This window comes from Bos indicus, chromosome 21, assembly GCF_029378745.1.
Source record: "Bos indicus isolate NIAB-ARS_2022 breed Sahiwal x Tharparkar chromosome 21, NIAB-ARS_B.indTharparkar_mat_pri_1.0, whole genome shotgun sequence".
NCBI classification, from domain to species: Eukaryota; Metazoa; Chordata; class Mammalia; order Artiodactyla; family Bovidae; genus Bos; species Bos indicus.
The window spans coordinates 5353339-5371893 of record NC_091780.1 but is presented as its reverse complement, the minus strand read 5'-3'; the positions used below and the strand labels follow the sequence as shown (position 1 = coordinate 5371893).

The 18555-nt window shown below is 39.7% G+C and overlaps 1 protein-coding gene across 2 annotated transcripts in view; it reads right to left on the bottom strand.

Moving 5' to 3' along the window:
- GABRG3 (gamma-aminobutyric acid type A receptor subunit gamma3) overlaps positions 1–18555 on the bottom strand; it is an 846991-nt gene that overhangs the window by 125930 nt on the left and 702506 nt on the right. The window contains exon 7 of one of the 2 annotated variants that reach the window (XM_070774999.1): positions 3040–3666. The exons of the other annotated variant lie outside the window; for it this stretch is intronic. Within the exon in view, the coding sequence (XP_070631100.1) occupies positions 3485–3666 (182 nt within the window). The 3' untranslated portion in view covers positions 3040–3484. Of the gene's footprint in view, positions 1–3039; positions 3667–18555 lie in introns of those variants that run through there. 2 annotated transcript variants of the gene reach the window in all.

The following is an 18555-nucleotide window of genomic DNA, read 5'->3' as shown; positions in this document are numbered from 1 at the left end:
CTGAGAATAAATTTCTGTTGTTTAGCCATCTGGTTTGTGGGACTGTTTGGGCTGCCCCAGGAAACTCATGCAGTCACTCATGCTGTTGAACGGTATTTATGAATTTTAAATATATAGACATATTCATTATATTATGTAAAAGTCTGATATTGATATAAATAATACTTTTATATATTTCCCAGCAGAGAAAAGTAGAACCAGTTAAATAAAAGTGGTTTCCCAGGGTCACATCCAAAGGAGGTAAGGGTTCAGTTCAGTTCAGTCACTCAGTCATGTCTGATTTTTGCGACCCCATGAATCGCAGCACACCAGGACTCCCTGTCCATCATCAACTCCCGGAGTTCACTCAAACTCACGTCCGTCGAGTCAGTGAGGCCATCCAGCCATCTCATCCTCTGTCGTCCTCTTTTCCTCCTGCCCCCAATCCCTCCCAGCATCAGAGTCTTTTCCAATGAGTCAACTCTTTGCATGAGGTGGCCAAAGTTTTGGAGTTTCAGCTTTAGCATCATTCCTTCCAAAGAACACCCAGGGCTGATCTCCTTTAGAATGGACTGGTTGGATCTCCTTGCAGTCCAAGGGACTGTCAAGAGTCTTCTCCAACACCACAATTCAAAAGCATCAATTCTTTGGCGCTCAACTTTCTTCACAGTCCAACTCTCACATCCATACATGACTACTGGAAAAACCATAGCCTTGACTAGACAGACCTTTGATGGCAAAGTAATGTCTCTGCTTTTGAATATGCTATCTAGTTTGGTCATAACTTTCCTTCCAAGGAGTAAGCCTCTTTTAATTTCATGGCTGCAGTCACCATCTGCAGTGATTTTGGAGCCCCAAAAAATAAAGTCTGACACTGTTTCCACTGTTTCCCCATCTATTTCCCATGAAGTGAGGGGACCAGATGCCATGATCTTAGTTTTCTGAATGTTGAGCTTTAAGCCAACTTTTTCACTCTCCACTTTCACTTTCATCAAGAGGCCTTTTAGTTCCTCTTCACTTTCTGCCATAAGGGTGGTGTCATCTGCATATCTGAGGTTATTGATCTTTCTCCTGGCAATCTTGATTCCAGCTTGTGCTTCTTCCAGCCCAGCGTTTCTCATGATGTATTCTGCATATAAGTTAAAGAAGCAGGGTGACAGTATACAGCCTTGACGTACTCCTTTTCCTATTTGGAACCAGTCTGTTGTTCGATGTCCAGTTCTAACTGTTGCTTCCTGACCTGCATATAGGTTTCTCAAGAGGCAGGTCAGGTGGTCTGGTATTCCCATCTCTTTCAGAATTTCCTGATGAAAATTCTTACACAGACTCTGTGATGACGGTGTGAGGCAGAAATGAAGATAGTCCATCTCAAAGTACCTGGTGTTGGCATATATCTAGAGATTAGACACCTTGCCTCATGCTTCTCAAGTTTTTCAATGCTTTTCTATTTCACAAATAAGTTCCATAGTAGATTTATATTTGTTTAAAAACATGAAATAATAATATCTAACCTCTTTAAATAATAATATATACCCCCTTTTAAAAACTTGGAGTAATAATATCTCACAATGATTTGTGAGAGCCAGCAAGAAAGATAATACATCAATTGCTTTAATATCCTTGGGAAAAAAGGAGTACATATTATTGACATCATTAGATTGAGTTATGGAAAAGGCACTGGCAACCCACTCCAGTACTCTTGCCTGAAAAGTCCCATGGACGGAGAAGCCTGGTAGGCTGCAGTCTATGGGGTTGCAAAGAGTCAGACACGACTGAGTGACTTCACTTTCACTCTTTACTTTCATGCATTGGAGAAGGCAATGGCAACCTACTCCAGTGTTCTCGCCTGGAGAATCCTGCGGATGGAGGAGCCTGGTAGGCTGCCATCTATGGGGTCGCACAGAGTCGGACACGACTGAAGAGACTTAGCAGCAGCAGCAGATTGAGTTAGGAAATGGAAAACAAGGAATAACACTTGTTTATGTGTATACCTGTGGTGGATTCATGTTGATGTATGGCTAAACCAATAAAATATTGTAATTAACCTCCAATTAAAATAAATGAATAAAAAGAAAAAAGCAAATACTTATATTAAAAAAAAAGAAAAGAAAGTTATTTAACAAGGATCCTCTTAAATGCCATCAGAATGCTGTGGATGACCTTTCACATTGTGAAATGCTATAAAGCACAGTTGTGTTTTATGAATACTTATCAAATAGTCTTAAATGTTGACACCTAATTCATGCTGGATATGACAAAAAAAAAAAAAAAAAAAAACAAACACACATATAGAACAACATATAGACATGTGTGTAGGCATGTCATGACTTTGAGCTCTTTGTGGGCTCCAGTCCCACTCTACCCATCTCACTCTATCTTGAGTCCACAGCAATGGACTCAATTTCTATGTATTAGAAATAATCTCATTCATTCCTGATGCACCTTCCTGAAAGCCTTAATTGTCACCAGAGGCTAAGTTTTCTCTGCAAAATTGATTTTGGCTAAATGAATAAATGAATGGCTATAATAAAAATGCTTTGTTTACTTAAAAAGAATCATGAAGAAGCTTATCAACAAGGCAAAGTTGAACATTTGCCATGATGTTACTTTAGGATTTTAAGGGGATTATAGAACCTCTTTTTCAGATCCATTAGTTCTGGACATGAATCCTATTAACTTAGAGTTTCTACAGAAAGAAGACTATGATAACTTGGAATTCCCTAAGTGGGCTATCAGATCAGATCTCTGAAAACTGAAATGATATTTGTGAGGCCACTCTAAAGATTTTATATAGATGGAGGCTAAGAATGATATGAGGAAGCATATTGAATGATGTGTAACCCATTTGAATTATGTTGGTCTTAAAGAGTATAAAAGCCAAACATTTTTTTTATCAGTAGATTAACTCCTGTAAGAATAGGGACTTGTCTTGTTTTCATACGTAGAGATATTAAAACATAAAAAGTGATCACCAAATAAAGAAATCTTGAAAAGAGTTTATTTTTATGTTATTTATTTTGTAGAAACACATTCTACTAATAAAACCATTCCTTGATTAACATAATCCAGATTATGTCAATAATCAACAACCGCCAGCTTGTGAGAATTGTTTTGTAGTTAATGCCCATCAATGGCTGGCAGTGAGTGTAAAGACTATTAATTTGTAAGCATATAAATTGGACTTTTTAATGATCCAAAAGGATGTTTTTTTTACAAATGCAGTAATACAAAGACTGACGATGGTTGTAAAGCTTTTAAAAATTGTTGTTGTTGTTGTTCAGTCATAAGTCACTCTTCACAACCTGCTTATAGACTGCAGCATTCCAGGCTTCCTTGTCCTTCACTATATCCTGGAGTTTGCTCAAATTCTTGTCCATTGTGTCAATGATGCCATCCCACCGTTTTTCCTCTGTTGCCCCCTTCTCTTCCTGCCCTCAATCCTTCCCAGCATCAGGGTCTTTTCCAATGAGTCAGATCTTCATATCAGGTGGCCAAGGAATTGGAGCTACAGCTTCAGCATCAGTCCTTCCAATGAATATTCAGGGTGATTTTCTTCAGGATTGAGTGGTTTGCTTTCCTTGCATCCCAAGGGACTCTCAAGACTCTTCCAGCACCACAGTTCAAAAGCATCAATTCTTTGGTGCTCAGCCTTCTTTGTGGTCCAAGTCTCACATCCGTACATGACTACTGGAAAAGACATATTATACAGATTATACAGACCTTTGTTGGCAAAGTGATTTCTCTGCCTTTTAATATGTTGTTTAGGTTTGTCATGGCTTTTGTTACAAGTAACAAGAGTCTTTTAATTATTAATTTTTTATGGGCCATAATATTGGTAAAAATAAATAAACTAATTTGAAAAAAAATAATTTCCATAATAAAATGTATTGCTGCTGCTGCTGCTGCTGCTAAGTCGCTTCAGTTGTATCCAACTCTGTGCGACCCCATAGATGGCAGCCCACCAGGCTCCTCTGTCCATGGGATTTTCCAGGCAAGAGTACTGGAGTGGGTTGCCATTGCCTTTTCCAATAAAATGTATTACGAGAAATAAATTTGAAAAATTCTCTGTGGCAGAATGAAATTCTTTTCCTCTATCAGGATACATGTGGAATTTATGTATAAATATTTTACTTAAATCAAATATAGACTTAATTATTGACTAGTATGCTAATTTTGTAAGGCTATTTTTTTTTTTTTGCATTTTATCCTCAGCTATGACTGAAATACTCAATATGCCTTCTAAATCCATAAAACAGTATTATCATTCATAAATGAAATGCTCAGAGTGATGTTTTATAGACTAATAATGCCATTGTTGATATTCCATGAAATAAGTATTTTCTGGTAAAAGGAATTTGAGGAGTGCTGTTTTAAACACAGATTTATTCAACACAATTCTTTCTTGTGTTTAGGGACACTGGATATCTTCAGGAGTGTGCCATATGCATGTTTTCTATTGACTGCTGTGATTAGGAGACAGTTCTGCTAACACCAACTTTGGTACCTCATTAGGATACTGTGACCTGCAGAAGTAGAGAAATGCTAAGAATCCTGATCATTGTGATTTCTTCCATAGGGTGCCAGAACGGAGCCCTCCTCCTTTCTGTGCTTCTGCAGCAATTGTTGGGACACATTTATATTGATATCTCAGTAAATTCTAATTCCTTGTCTTCTGTGCTGTAGTCTGGAAGCTCTCTAGGGTCAAGAAGTGTCCAACACATTCTAACTTTTCCATGAAACATTTTTTGCAACTAAATGAATTAATAGATAATTGAATCTAAGAATCAGTTCAGTTCAGTTGCTTAGTCGTGTCTGACTCTTTGTGACCCCATGGACAGCAGCACGCCAGGTCTCCATCACCAACTCCCGGAGTTTACTGAAACTCATATCCTGCAAGATTCCATGAATCTCTCTGGAAATGCAGGTGCAGTCTATTACCTGTATTTCCTTAAGGCAAAAAATATTCACAGGCTTGAAACAATGAAGGGAGGGATCCAGATTCAGGCAGGCATTATTATAAAACCTGCTTTATCTAGGTCTGTTCTGACAGGTCTCACTCTCTGGGTATTCCTGGCTTTAAGGACCCTGTTAGCATGATTCTATGACATACTAATGATATCAACTTATTCAGCTCCATTTTGGAGATGGTTGATGAACCTACTAATTGTTGTTGTTCAGTCACTCAGTCATGTCCAGCTTTTTGCAACCTCATGGACTGCAGCATGCCAGGTTTCCCTGTCCTTCACCATCTCCTGGAGCTTGCTTGAACTCATGTCCATCGAGTCGGTGATGCCATCCAACACTCTCATCCTGTCATCCCCTTCTCCTCCTGCCTTCAATCTTTCCCAGCATCAGGGGCTTTTCTAATGAGTCAGCTCTTTGCATCAGGTGGCCAAAGTACTGGAGCTTCAGCTTCAGCATCAGTCTTTCCAATGATTCAGGATTGATTTCCTTTAGATTGACTGGTTTGATCTCTTTGCAGCCAAGGGACTCTCAAGAGTCTTCTCAAATACCACAGTTCAAAAACATCAATTCTTCGGTGCTTAGCCTTCTTTTTGGGCCAACTCTCACATTCATACATGACTAATGGAAAAACCACAGCTTTGACTATATGAATCTTTGTTGGCAAAGTAATGTCTCTGCTTTTTAACATGCCATCTAGGTTTTCCATAGCTTTTTTTCCAAGGAGCAAGCATCTTTTAATTTCATGACTGCAGTCACCATCTGCAGTGATTTTGGAGGCCAAAAGAATAAAGTCTGTCACTGTTTCCATTGTCTTCCCATCTATTGGCCATGAAATGATGAGATAAGATGCCATGATCTTAGTTTTTTTAATGTTAAAATTTAAGCCACCCTTTTCACTGTCCTCTTTCACCTTCATCAGGAGGCTCTTTAATTTCTCTTCACTTTCTGCCATAAGGGTGGTGTGGTGTCATCTGCATACCTGAGGTTATTGATATTTGTCCTAGCAATCTTTATTCCAGCTTGTGCTTCACCCAGCCCAGCATTTCGCATGATGTATTCTGCATGTAAGTTAAAAGAGCAGGACAAGAACCTACTAGACTTGTAGTCATATTTACCATTTTGCAACCCCTTCATGAGTCAGAGCTTTGTTGTGATGAATGGGTTGCATAACTAAATGAAACCATGAGCCATGACATGCAAGATCACCTAAGAATGGGTCATAGTAAAGATTCCTGACAAAATATGGTCCACTGGAGGAGGTAATGGCAACCAACTCCGGTCTTCTTGTCTGGAGAACCCTATGTACAGTATGAAAAGGCAAAAATATATGACATTGGAAGATGAGCCTCCCAGGTTGGAAGGTGTCCAATATACTACTGGGGAAGAGTAGAGGGCTGCTGCTGCTAAGTTGCTTCAGTCGTGTCTGACTCTGTGTGACCCCATAGATGGTAGTCCACCAGGCTCCGCCATCCCTGGGATTCTCCAGGCAAGAACACTGGAGTGGGTTGGATTTCCTTCTCCAATGCATGAAAGTGAAAGTGAAGTCTCTCAGTTGGGTCTGACTCTTCACGACTTCATGGACTTCAGCCTACAAGTCTTCTCCGTCCATGGGATTTTCCAGGCAAGAGTACTGGAGTGGGTTGCCAGTGCCTTCTCCCGAGTAGAGGGCAATTACTATTAATAATAGCACCAAAAAGAATGAAGTGTATGGGCCAAAGTGAAAATGACATGCAATTTGGATATGTCTGGTGGTGATATTAATGTCCAATGATGAAAGAACAGTATTGTATAGGAATCTGAAATGTTAGTTCCATGAATCAAAGTAAATTCGATGTGGTCAAGCAGAACATGACAGGACTGAACATCGACATCTTAGGAATCAGTGAACTTAAACGGATGGGCCTGGGTGAATTTAATTCAGATGACTGTTATACCTACCACAGCAGGCAAGAAAACCTTAGAAGAAATGGAGTAGCCCTCATAATCATTAAAAGAGCCTGAAATGCAATACTTGGGGGCAACCTCAAAAATGATAGCATGATCTTAATCATTTCCAAAGCAAACCATTCCATATCACAGTAATCCAAGTCTATGCCCAAAACACTGATGCAGAAGAAGCTGAGGTTGGTCAGTTCTATGTAGACCTACAACACCTTATAGAAGTAACACCAAAAAAGATATCCTTTTCATCGTAGAGTATTGGAATGTGAAAGTAGGAAGTCAAAAGATACCTGGAATAACAGGCAAGTTTGGCCTTGGAATACAAAATGAAGCAGGGCAAAGGTGAACAGTTTGGGCAAGATAACACACTGGTCATAGCAAACATCCTTTTCAACAACCCAAGAAATGAATCTACACATGGGTATCTCCAGATGCTCAATATCAAAATCAGACTGATTATGTTCTTTGCAGCCAAAGATGGAGAAGCTCTATACAGTCAGTAACATCAAGATCTGGAGCTGACAGTGGCTTAAATCACTAGCTCCTTATTGTAAAATTCAGGCTTACGTTGAAGAAACTATGGAAAACCATTATGCCATACAGGTATGACCTAAATCAAAACCCTTATAACTATACAGTGGAGATGATGAACAGACTCAAGATTAAATCTGGAAGACACAGTGCCTAAAGAACTATAAACTGAGGTTCATAACAATATAGAGGAGCCAGTGGTCAAAACTATTCCTAAGAAGAAGAAATGCAAGAAGGCAAAGTGGTCATCTGATGAGGCTTTACAAATAGCTGAGGGAAGAAGACAAGTGAAAGGCAAGGGAGAAAGGGAAAGATATAATCAATGGAATGCAGACTTCCAGAGAATAGTAAGGAGAAATAAAGCCTTCTCAAATAAACAATGCAAAGAAATAGAGGAAAACAGTAGAATGGGAAGACTAGAGACCTTTTCAAAGAAACTGGAGATATCAAGGGAACGTTTTACACAAGCTTGGGCATGATAAAGGACAGAAACAGTAGGGAACTAACTGAAGCAGAAGAGATTAAGAAGAGGTGGCAGAATACACAGATCTATGCAAGAAAGGTTTTAATGACTCAGATAACCATGACTGTGTAATCACTCACCCAGAGCTGGATATCCTGGAGTGTAAAGTCACATGGGCCTTAGGAAGCATTACAATGAACAAAACTAGTTGAGGTGATGGAATTCCAACTAAGCTATTTAAAATCCTAAAAGATGATGTTGTTAAGTGGGGCACTCATTGTGCTGGCCAATTTTGAAAACTCAGCAGTGGCCACAGGATTGGAAAATGTCAGTTTTCATTCCAATCTCAAAGAAGGGCAATGCCAAAGAATACTCAAACTACTGTACAATTGTGCTCATTACACATGCTAGCAAGATCATGCTCAAAATCCTTCAAGCTAGACTTCAGTAGTACATGAACCAAGAACTTTCAGAAGTACAAACTGGGTTTGGAAGAGACAGAAAAACCAGAGATCAAATTGCCAAAATCCATTGGGTCATGGAGAAAGCAAGGGAGTCCCCCTAAAAAACATCTACTTTGGCTTCATTGACTATGCTAAAGAGTAGGATTATGTTGATCCCAACAAACTGGAAAATTCTTAAAGAGATGGGAATAGCAGGCCACATTACCTGTCTACTGAGAAATCTATATGTGGGTCAAGAACCAGAAGTTAGAACCTGACATGGAACAAGTGACTGATGCAAAATTGGGAAAGGAGTACAAAAGGGCTGTATATTGTCACTCTGCTTATCTACTTTATATGCAGAGTATGTCATGTGAAATGCCAGGCTGGATGAATCACAAGCTGGAATCAAGATTGCCAAGGAGAAATATCAAAAGCCTCAGATGTGCCACTTTAATGGCCAAAACTGAAGAGGAAATAAAGAGCCTCTTAATGATGGTAAAAGAAGAGAGTAGAAAAACTGGCTTAAAACTCAGCATTCAAAAAACTAAGATCATGGTATCCAGTCCTCTCACTTCATAGCAAATACAAGGGGAAAAAATGTGAGCAGTAGCATATTCTTTTCTTGGGCTCCAAAATAACTGGGAATAATACTGCAATGAAATTAAAAGATGCTTGTTCCTTGGAAGGAAAGTTATGACCAACCTAGACACCATATTAAAAAGCAGAGACATCACTTTGTAGACAAAGGTCCATATAGTCAAAGCTATGGTTTTCCCCACAGGGTTCCCCGGTGGCTCCAATTGTAAAGATTCTGCCTGCAATGCAGAAGACCTGGGTTTGATTCCTGGCTCAGGAAGATCCCCTGGAGAAGGGAATGGCAACCCACTCCAGTATTCTTGCCTGGATAACTCCATGGACAGAGAAGCCAGGCAGGCTACAGTCCATAGGGTCCCAAAGAGTTGGACATGACTGAGCAACTAACAGACATGTGAATTTTTCAGTAGTTATGTATGGATGTGATAGTAGGACCATAAAGAAGGATGAGTGCCAAAGAATTGATGGTTTCAAATTGTGGTGTTAGGGAAGACTCTTGAGGCTTCCTTGGGCTGCAAGGAGATCAGATAAGTCAATCCTAAAGGAAATCAACCCTGAATATTCATTAGAAGGTCTGTTTATGAAGCTGAAGCTCCAGTACTTTGGCCACTTGATGAGAAGAGCCAACTCACTGGAAAAGACTCTTACGCTGGGAAAGATTGAAAGGGAAGTGGCAGAGGAGGAGATGGATAGATAGCATCACCTACTCAATGGATATGAATTTTAGCAAAGTCTGGGAGATAATGGTGGATAGAGGAGCCTGGTGTGCTGCAGTCCATGGGGTTGCAAAGAGTCAGACATGACTTAGAGATTGAAAGACAACAACCTAAATAAGAATTTTCCTCCAGAATCTGGTACAAATACCATGATTCTCTCCAACTTGTGCCCAATATTATTTTACTTATCTGCTCACATATTGTTCCAAAGGCCTTAGTTCTTTCCCTTTTTGCTTTTGAAATCTGTTTAACCCATATACCGTACCACTTACAAGACTTGTTCATTTGACTGACAGAAAGTCTTTTAAATATATTACTTTCTTTCTCTTTCCATTGCCTCTTTCTGACTCAAATCTCATGATTTCTTATATCATCCCTCCTAAATGATCTCTTTAACTCAAATACTTTTGTCTCCAGTTCATTTAGGAGTGTATCAGTAGGAGTCAAGCCCCATATATGTACTTCATATAAATCAGTTAATGACATGGACAATGTCCCCTACATGGAATAAGACCAAAACATAAATACAATAAATACATACAGTTATATGGTAGATAAGATCAGCTTGTGAATGTTGAGAGTGCTAATAAAGTAGTTAGGATAGGAATCAATGAGACGATATTTCCTGAGACTAGGTTTTTTAAAAAAAGCATGATGCAGTTTGTCAGGCAGAAACCCTGAGGAAGGGTGTCTATTGCATAGATAGAAAATAGCTTGTCCAAAACCATAAGGTGACACCATGATTGGTAAGGTTGGAGCAGAGTCAGAGAGAAGGTGGTGGGTGACATGTGGGGAACCATCATGGGCTAGATCATCTAGAGACGTATAGTGCATTGTAAAGACTCTGGCATTTGCCCTAAGCAGAAGGCGGGGGGGGGGGGGGGGGGTGGGGGGTGGTCATGGAAGGTTCTGAGCAGAGAAATGTCAACTTCAGTAATGAAGAATCATCTTTTGATGTACTGTAGGTGGTCAAAGCTCAGAGAAGCAATGGCACCCCAATCCAGTACTCTTGCCTGGAAAATCCCATGGACGGAGGAGCCTGGTAGGCTCCAGTCCATGGGGTCGCTAAGAGTCAGGCACGACTAAGCGACTTCACTTTCACTTTTCACTTTCATGCATTGGAGAAGGAAATGGCAACCCACTCCAGTATTCTTGCCTGGAGAATCCCAGGGACAGAGGAGCCTGGTGGGCTGCCGTCTATGGGGTCGCACAGAGTCGGACATGACTGAAGCGACTTAGCAGTAGCAGTAGCAGTAGCAGCAGGTGGTCAAAGCTAGAACCAAAGGGACAAATTAGGAGATTAATGTTATAATTGAGGTAAGAGTTTATGGTGACTCAGATCAGTAAAACTGGCAGAAAATCATCATATATAAAATACAGTCAAGGAGGCGGTCCTAAGATGGTGGAGGAATAGGACGGGAGACCACTTTCTCCCCCCAAAATTCATCAAAAGAACATTTGAGTGCTGAGTAAATTCCACAAAACAACTTCTGAATGTCGGCAGAGGACATCAGGCACCCAGAAAAGCAGCCATTGTCTTTGAAAGGAGGTAGGAAAAAATATAAAAGACAAAAAAAAGAGACAAAAGAGGTAGGGATGGAGCTCTGTCCCAGGAAGGGAGTCTTAAAAAGAGAGAAGTTTCCAAACACAGGCTCACTACCGAGTCTGTGGCGAGCCTTGGAAGCACAGAGGACAACATAACAGGGAGGAAAAATAAATAAATAATTAAAACCCACAGATTACCAGCCCAATGGTAACTCCCCCAGCGGAGAAGCAGCGCAGACACCTGCACCTGCCACTAGCAAACAGGGGCTGGGCGGGGAGGTGTAGGCTGCATTGCTTAGAGTAAGGATCGGGCCTGAATGCCCCAAGGGCAATCTGAGGGAACTAACTTGGGCTAGCAAACCAGACTGTGGGATAGCTACCACGCGAAAAGCCCTAACCTAAGACACCGCCAGGCCTGCGCACAGAACAAAGGACTGAACAGAACTAGCCAGCTGCAGAACATCCCCCTTCGGTGACAGGCAGCCAGAGCCGGAAGGGGGAAATCGCAGCCCCAGAGAGACATTATCTACCAAACTGCAAGCAGGCTTCTTTGCTAACTAAGACTTCTTGGGATTTTGGACGGTCAACATCCACCTGAGAAGGCGCACCGGTTGTACACCCAGAAAACCGAGTGGCAGGGACAGGGGAGGTGATAAGTCGCAATGACCGCGCTTGCCAAACACCTCATCACCTGAGCTGCTCGGACCTGGGAAGGGCACAAAAAACAGGCCCAACCGAGTCTGCGCCTCTGAGGACTACCCGAGTGCCTGAACCTGAGCAGCTTAGACCTGGGAGGTGCATGCAACCCAGGGCCGGCCTTGGATGGTTCCCGGTGGAGCAACCTACAACCTAGAGCCTGAGCAGTGTGGGCATGGAGGACACACGTGCTGTGAGCAGGGGTAGGCCCAGTGTGGTGGAGACACTGCGAGCACACACTGGTGTTATTTTTTTGCAGCATCCCTCCCTCCCCACCGTGTGACTGAACAAGTGAGCCTAAAAATGTGTCCACCACCGCCCCCCTTGTGTCAGGGCGGAAATCAGACACTGAAGAAACCAGCGAACAGAAGCTAAAACAGAGGGAACCACCTTGGAAGTGACAGGTGCAATAGAATAAAACCCTGTAGTTAGTACCGACTACATAGGAAGGGGCCTATAAATATTGAGAAATATAAGCCAAAATTGAACTGACCGCACACTGCCCACAACAACACCAGAGAAAGTCCTAGATATATTTTTACTATTTTTATGATTTTTTAAAAAAATTTTAAGTCCCCTACTACTCCTTTAATTTTCATTTTTATAACCTACTATTACTTTGCAAAAAAAAAACCCTATTTTTTTAAAGCAAACTTCATATATATATATATATATATATATATATATACACATATTTTATAATTTTTGTGACTTTTTTTTTCTTCTTTTCTTTAATATTGTATTTTTGAAAATCCAACCTTTACTCTAGATTTTTAATCTTTGTTTTTTGGTATTTGTTGTCAATTTTGTACCTTTAAGAACCCAATCTTCAGCACCCATTTTTACTTGGGAGCGAGATTACTGGCTTGATTGCTCTCTCCCCCTTTGGACTCTCCTTTTTCTCCACCAGGTCACCTCTGTCTCCTCCCTCCCCCTTCTCTTCTCTACCCAACTCCATGAATCTCTTTGTGTGTTCCGGATGGTGGAGAACACTTAGGGAACTGATTACTGGCTGGATCTGTCTCTCTCCTTTTGACTCCCCCCTTTTATCCTCCTGGCCACCTCTGTCTCCTTCCTCCATCTTCTCTTCTTTGTATAATTCTGTGAACATCTCTGAGCAGTCCAGACTATGGAGTGCACATAAGGAAGTGATTACTGGCTAGCTTGCTCTCTCCTCTTTTGATTCCACCTCATCTCATTTGAGTCACCTCTAACTCCCTCCTCCCTCTTCTCTACTCCATGTAACTCTGTGAACCTCTCTGGGTGTCCCTCACTGTGGAGAAACTTTTCATCTTTAACCTAGATGTTTTATCAACAGTGCTGTATAGAAGAAGTCTTGAGACTACTGTAAAAATAAGACAGAAAACCAGAAACAGGAGGCTTAAGTCCGAATCCTGAGAACACCAGAGAACTCCTGACTCCAGTGAACAATAATCGACAGGAGCTCATCAAACGCCTCCATACCTACACTGAAACCAAGCACCACCCAAGGGCCAACAAGTTCCAGAGCAAGACATACCACACAAATTCTCCAGCAACACAGGAACCCAGCCCTGAGCTTCAATATACAGGCTGCCCAAGGTTACTCCCAAACCACTGACATCTCATAACTCATTACTGGACACTTCATTGCACTCCAGAGCGAAGAAATCCAGCTGCACCCACCAGAACACCGACACAAGCTTCCCTAACCAAGAAACCTTGACAAGCCACCCATACAACCCCACCCACAGTGAGGAAACTCCACAATAAAGAGAACTCCACAAACTGCCAGAATACAGAAAGGCCACCCCAAACTCAGCAATATAAACAAGATAAAGAGACAGAGGAATACCCAGCAGGTAAAGGAACAGGATAAACGACCCCCAAACCAAACAAAAGAGGAAGAAATCAGGAATCTATCTGATAAAGAATTCTGAATAATGATACTGAAAATGATCCAAAATCTTGAAATCAAAATGGAATCACAGATAAATAGCCTGGAGACAAGGACTGAGAAGATGCAAGAAAGGTTTAACAAGGACCTAGAAGAAGTAAAAAAGAGTCAATATATATTGAATAATGCAATAAATGAGATCAAAAACACTCTGGAGGCAACAAATAGAATAACAGAAGCAGAAGATAGGATTAGTGAAGTAGAAGATAAAATTGTAGAAATTAATGAATCAGAGAGGAAAAAAGAAAAATGAATTAAAAGAAATGAGGACACTCTCAGAGATCTCCAGGACAATATCAAATGCCACAACATTCAAATCATAGGAGTCCCAGAAGAAGAAGACAAAAAGAAAGACCATGAGAAAATACTTGAAGAGATAATAGTTGAAAACTTCCCTAAAATGGGGAAGGAAATAATCACCCAAGTCCAAGAAACCCAGAGTCCCAAACAGGATAAACCCAAGGCACATATTAATCAAATTAACAAAGATCAAACACAAAGAACAAATATTAAAAGCAGCAAGGGAAAAAACACAAATAACACACAAGCAGATTCCCATAAGGATAACAGCTGATCTTTCAACAGAAACTCTTCAGGCCAGGAGGGAATGGCAAGACATACTTAAAGTGATGAAAGAAAATAACCTACAGCCCAGATTACTGTACCCAGCAAAGATCTCATTCAAATATGAAGGAGACAGACCAGCAAAAGCTGAGAGAATTCAGCACCACCAAACCAGCTCTCCAACAAATGCTAAAGGATCTTCTCTAGACAGGAAACACAAAAAGGGTGTAAAAACTCAAGCCCAACACAATAAAGTAAATGGCAACGGGATCATACTTATCAATAATTACCTTAAACGTAAATGGGCTGAATGCCCCAACCAAAAGACAAAGACTAGCTGAATGGATACAAAAACAAGACCCCTACATATGTTGTCTACAAGAGACCCACCTCAAAACAGGGGACACATACAGACTGAAAGTGAAGGGCTGGAAAAAGATATTCCATGCAAATAGAGACCAAAAGAAAGTAGGGGTAGCAATACTCATATCAGATAAAATAGACTTTAAAACAAAGGCTTTGAAAAGAGACAAAGAAGGACACTACATAATGATCAAAGGATCAATCCAAAAAGAAGAGATAACAATTATAAATATATATACACCCAACATAGGAGCACGGCAATATGTAAGGCAAATGCTAACAAGTATGAAAGGGGACATTAACAATAACACAATAATAGTGGGAGACTTTAATACCCCACTCACACCTATGGATAGACCAACTAAACAGGAAATTAACAAGGAAACACAAACTTTAAATGATACAATAGACCAGTTAGACATAATTGATATCTATAGGACATTTCACCCCAAAACATTGAATTTCACCTTTTTCTCAAGCGCACACAGAACCTTCTCCAGGATAGATCACATCCTGGGCCATAAATCTAGCCTTGGTAAATTAAAAAAAAAACCTGAAATCATTCCAAGCATCTTTTCTGACCACAATGCAGTAAGATTAGATCTCAGTTACAGGAGAAAAACTGTTAAAAGTTTCAACGTATGGAGGCTGAACCACACGCTGCTGAATAACCAACAAATCAAAGAAGAAATCAAAAGAGAAATCAAAATATGCATAGAAATGAATTAAAATGAAAACACAACAACCCAAAACCTGTGGGACACAGTAAAAGCAGTGCTAAGGGGAAAGTTCATAGCAATATAGGCATACCTCAAGAAACAAGAAAAAAGTCAAATAAATAACCTAGCTCTAAACCTAAAGCAACTATAAAAGGAAGAAATGAAGAACCCCAGGGTTAGTAGAAGGAAAGAAATCTTAAAAATTAGAGCAGAAATAAATGCAAAAGAAACAAAAGAGACCATAGCAAAAATCAACAAAGCCAAAAGCTGGTTCTTTGAAAGGATGAATAAAATTGACAAACCATTAGCCAGACTTATCAAGAAACAAAGGGAGAAAAATCAAATCCATAAAATTAGAAATGAAATGGAGAAATCACAACAGAAAACACAGAAATACAAAGGATCATAAGAGACTACTATCAGCAATTATATGCCAATAAAATGGACAATGTAGAAGAAATGGACAAATTCTTAGTAAAGTATAACTTTCGAAAACTGAACCAGGAAGAAATAGAAAATCTTAACAGACCCATCACAAGCACAGAAATTGAAACTGTAATCAGAAATCTTCCAGCAAACAAAAGCCCAGGTCCAGATGGCTTCACAGCTGAATTCTACCAAAAATTTAGAGAAAAGCTAACACCTATCCTACTCAAAATCTTCCAGAAAATTGCAGAGGAAAGTAAACTTCCAAACTCATTCTATGAGGCCACCATCACCCTAATACCAAAACCTGACAAAGATGCCACAAAAAAAGAAAACTACAGGCCAATATCACTGATGAACATAGATGCAAAAATCCTTAACAAAATTCTAGCAATCAGAATCCAACAACACATTAAAAAGATCATACACCATGACCAAGTGGGCTTTATCCCAGGGATTCAAGGATTCTTCAGTCACAGGGATGCAAGGATTCTTGCGAATCAATCAATGTAATACACCACATTAACAAATTGAAAAATAAAAGCCATATGATTATCTGAATAGAGGCAGAGAAAGCGTTTGACAAAATTCAACACCCATTTATGATAAAAACTCTCCAGAAAACAGGAATAGAAGGAACATACCTCAACATAATAAAAGCTATATATGACAAACCCACAGCAAACATTTTCATAAATGGTAAAAAATTGAAAGGATTTCCTCTAAAGTCAGGAACAAGACAAGGGTGCCCACTTTCACCACTACTATTCAACATAGTTTTGGAAGTTTTGGCCACAGCAATCAAAGCATAAAAAGAAATAAAAGGAATCCAAATAGAAAAGAAGAAGTAAAACTCTCATCGTTTGTAGATGACATGATCCTTTACATAGAAAACCCTAAAGACTCCACCAGAAAATTACTAGAACTAATAAATGAATATAGTAAAGTTGCAGGATATAAAATCAACACACAGAAATCCCTTGCATTCCCATACACTAATAATGAGAAAATAGAGAAATTAAGGAAACAATTCCATTCACCATTGCAATGGAAAGAATAAAATACTTAGGAATATATCAACCTAAATAAACTAAAGACCTATATATAGAAAACTATAAAACACTGGTGAAAGAAATCAAAAAGGACACTAATAGATGGAGAAATATACCGTGCTCATGGATCAGAAGAATCAATATAGTGAAAATGAATATACTTCCCAAAGCAATCTATAGATTGAATGCAATCCCTATCAAGCTACCAATGGTATTTTTCACAGAGCTAGAACAAATAATTTCACAATTTGTATGGAAATACAAAATAACCTAGAATAGCCAAAGCAATCTTGAGAAAGAAGAATGGAACTGGAGGAGTCAACCTGCCTGACTTCAGGCTCTACTACAAAGCCACAGTTATCAAGACAGTATGGTACTGGCACAAAGACAGAAATATAGATCAATGGAACAAAATACAAAGCCCAGAGATAAGTCCACACACCTATGGACACCTTATCTTTGACAAAGGATGCAAGAATATACAATGGATTAAAGACAATCTCTTTAACAAGTGGTGCTGGGAAAACTGGTCAATCACTTGTAAAAGAATGAAACTAGAACACTTTCTAACACCATACACAAAAATAAACTCAAAATGGATTAAAGATCTAAATGTAAGACCAGAAACTATAAAACTCCTAGAGGAGAACATAGGCAAAACACTCTCCGACATAAATCACAGCAGGATCCTCTATGACCCACCTCCCAGAATATTGGAAATAAAAGCAAAAATAAACAAATGGGACCTAATTAAAATTAAAAGCTTCTGCACAACAAAGGAAACTATAGGCAAGGTGAAAATACAGCCTTCAGAATGGGCCAAAATAATAGCAAATGAAGCAACTGACAAACAGCTAATCTCAAAAATATACAAGCACTCCTGCAGCTCAATTCCAGAAAAATATATGACCCAATCAAAAACTGAGCCAAAGAACTAAGTAGACACTTCTCCAAAGAAGACATACAGATGGCTAACAAACACATGAAAAGATGCTCAACATCACTCATTACCAGAGAAATGAAAAAAAAAAAAAGAAAGAAAGAAAATCAAAACCACTATAAGATACTATTTCACGCCAGTTAGAATGGCTGCAATCCAAAAGTCTACAAGCAATAAATGTTGGAGAGGGTGTGGAGAAAAGGGAACCCTCCTACACTGTTGGTGGGAATGCAAACTAGTACAGCCATTATGGAGAACAGTGTGGAGATTCCTTAACAAACTGGAAGTAAAACTGCCTTATGACCCAGCAATCCCACTGCTGGGCATACACACTGAGGAAACCAGAACTGAAAGAGACACATGTGCCCCAATGTTCATTGCAGCACTGTTTATAATAGCCAGGACATGGAAGCAACCTAGATGTCCTTCAGCAGATGAATGGATAAGAAAGCAGTGGTCCATATACACAATGGAGTATTACTCAGCCATTATAAAGGATACATTTGAATCAGTTCTAATGAGGTGGATGAAACTGGAGCTTATTATACATAGTGAAGTAAGCCAGAAAGAAAAACACCAATACAGTATACTAACGCATATATATGGAATTTAGAAAGATGGTAATGATAACACTATATGCGAGATAGCAAAAGAGACACAGATGTATCGAACAGTCTTC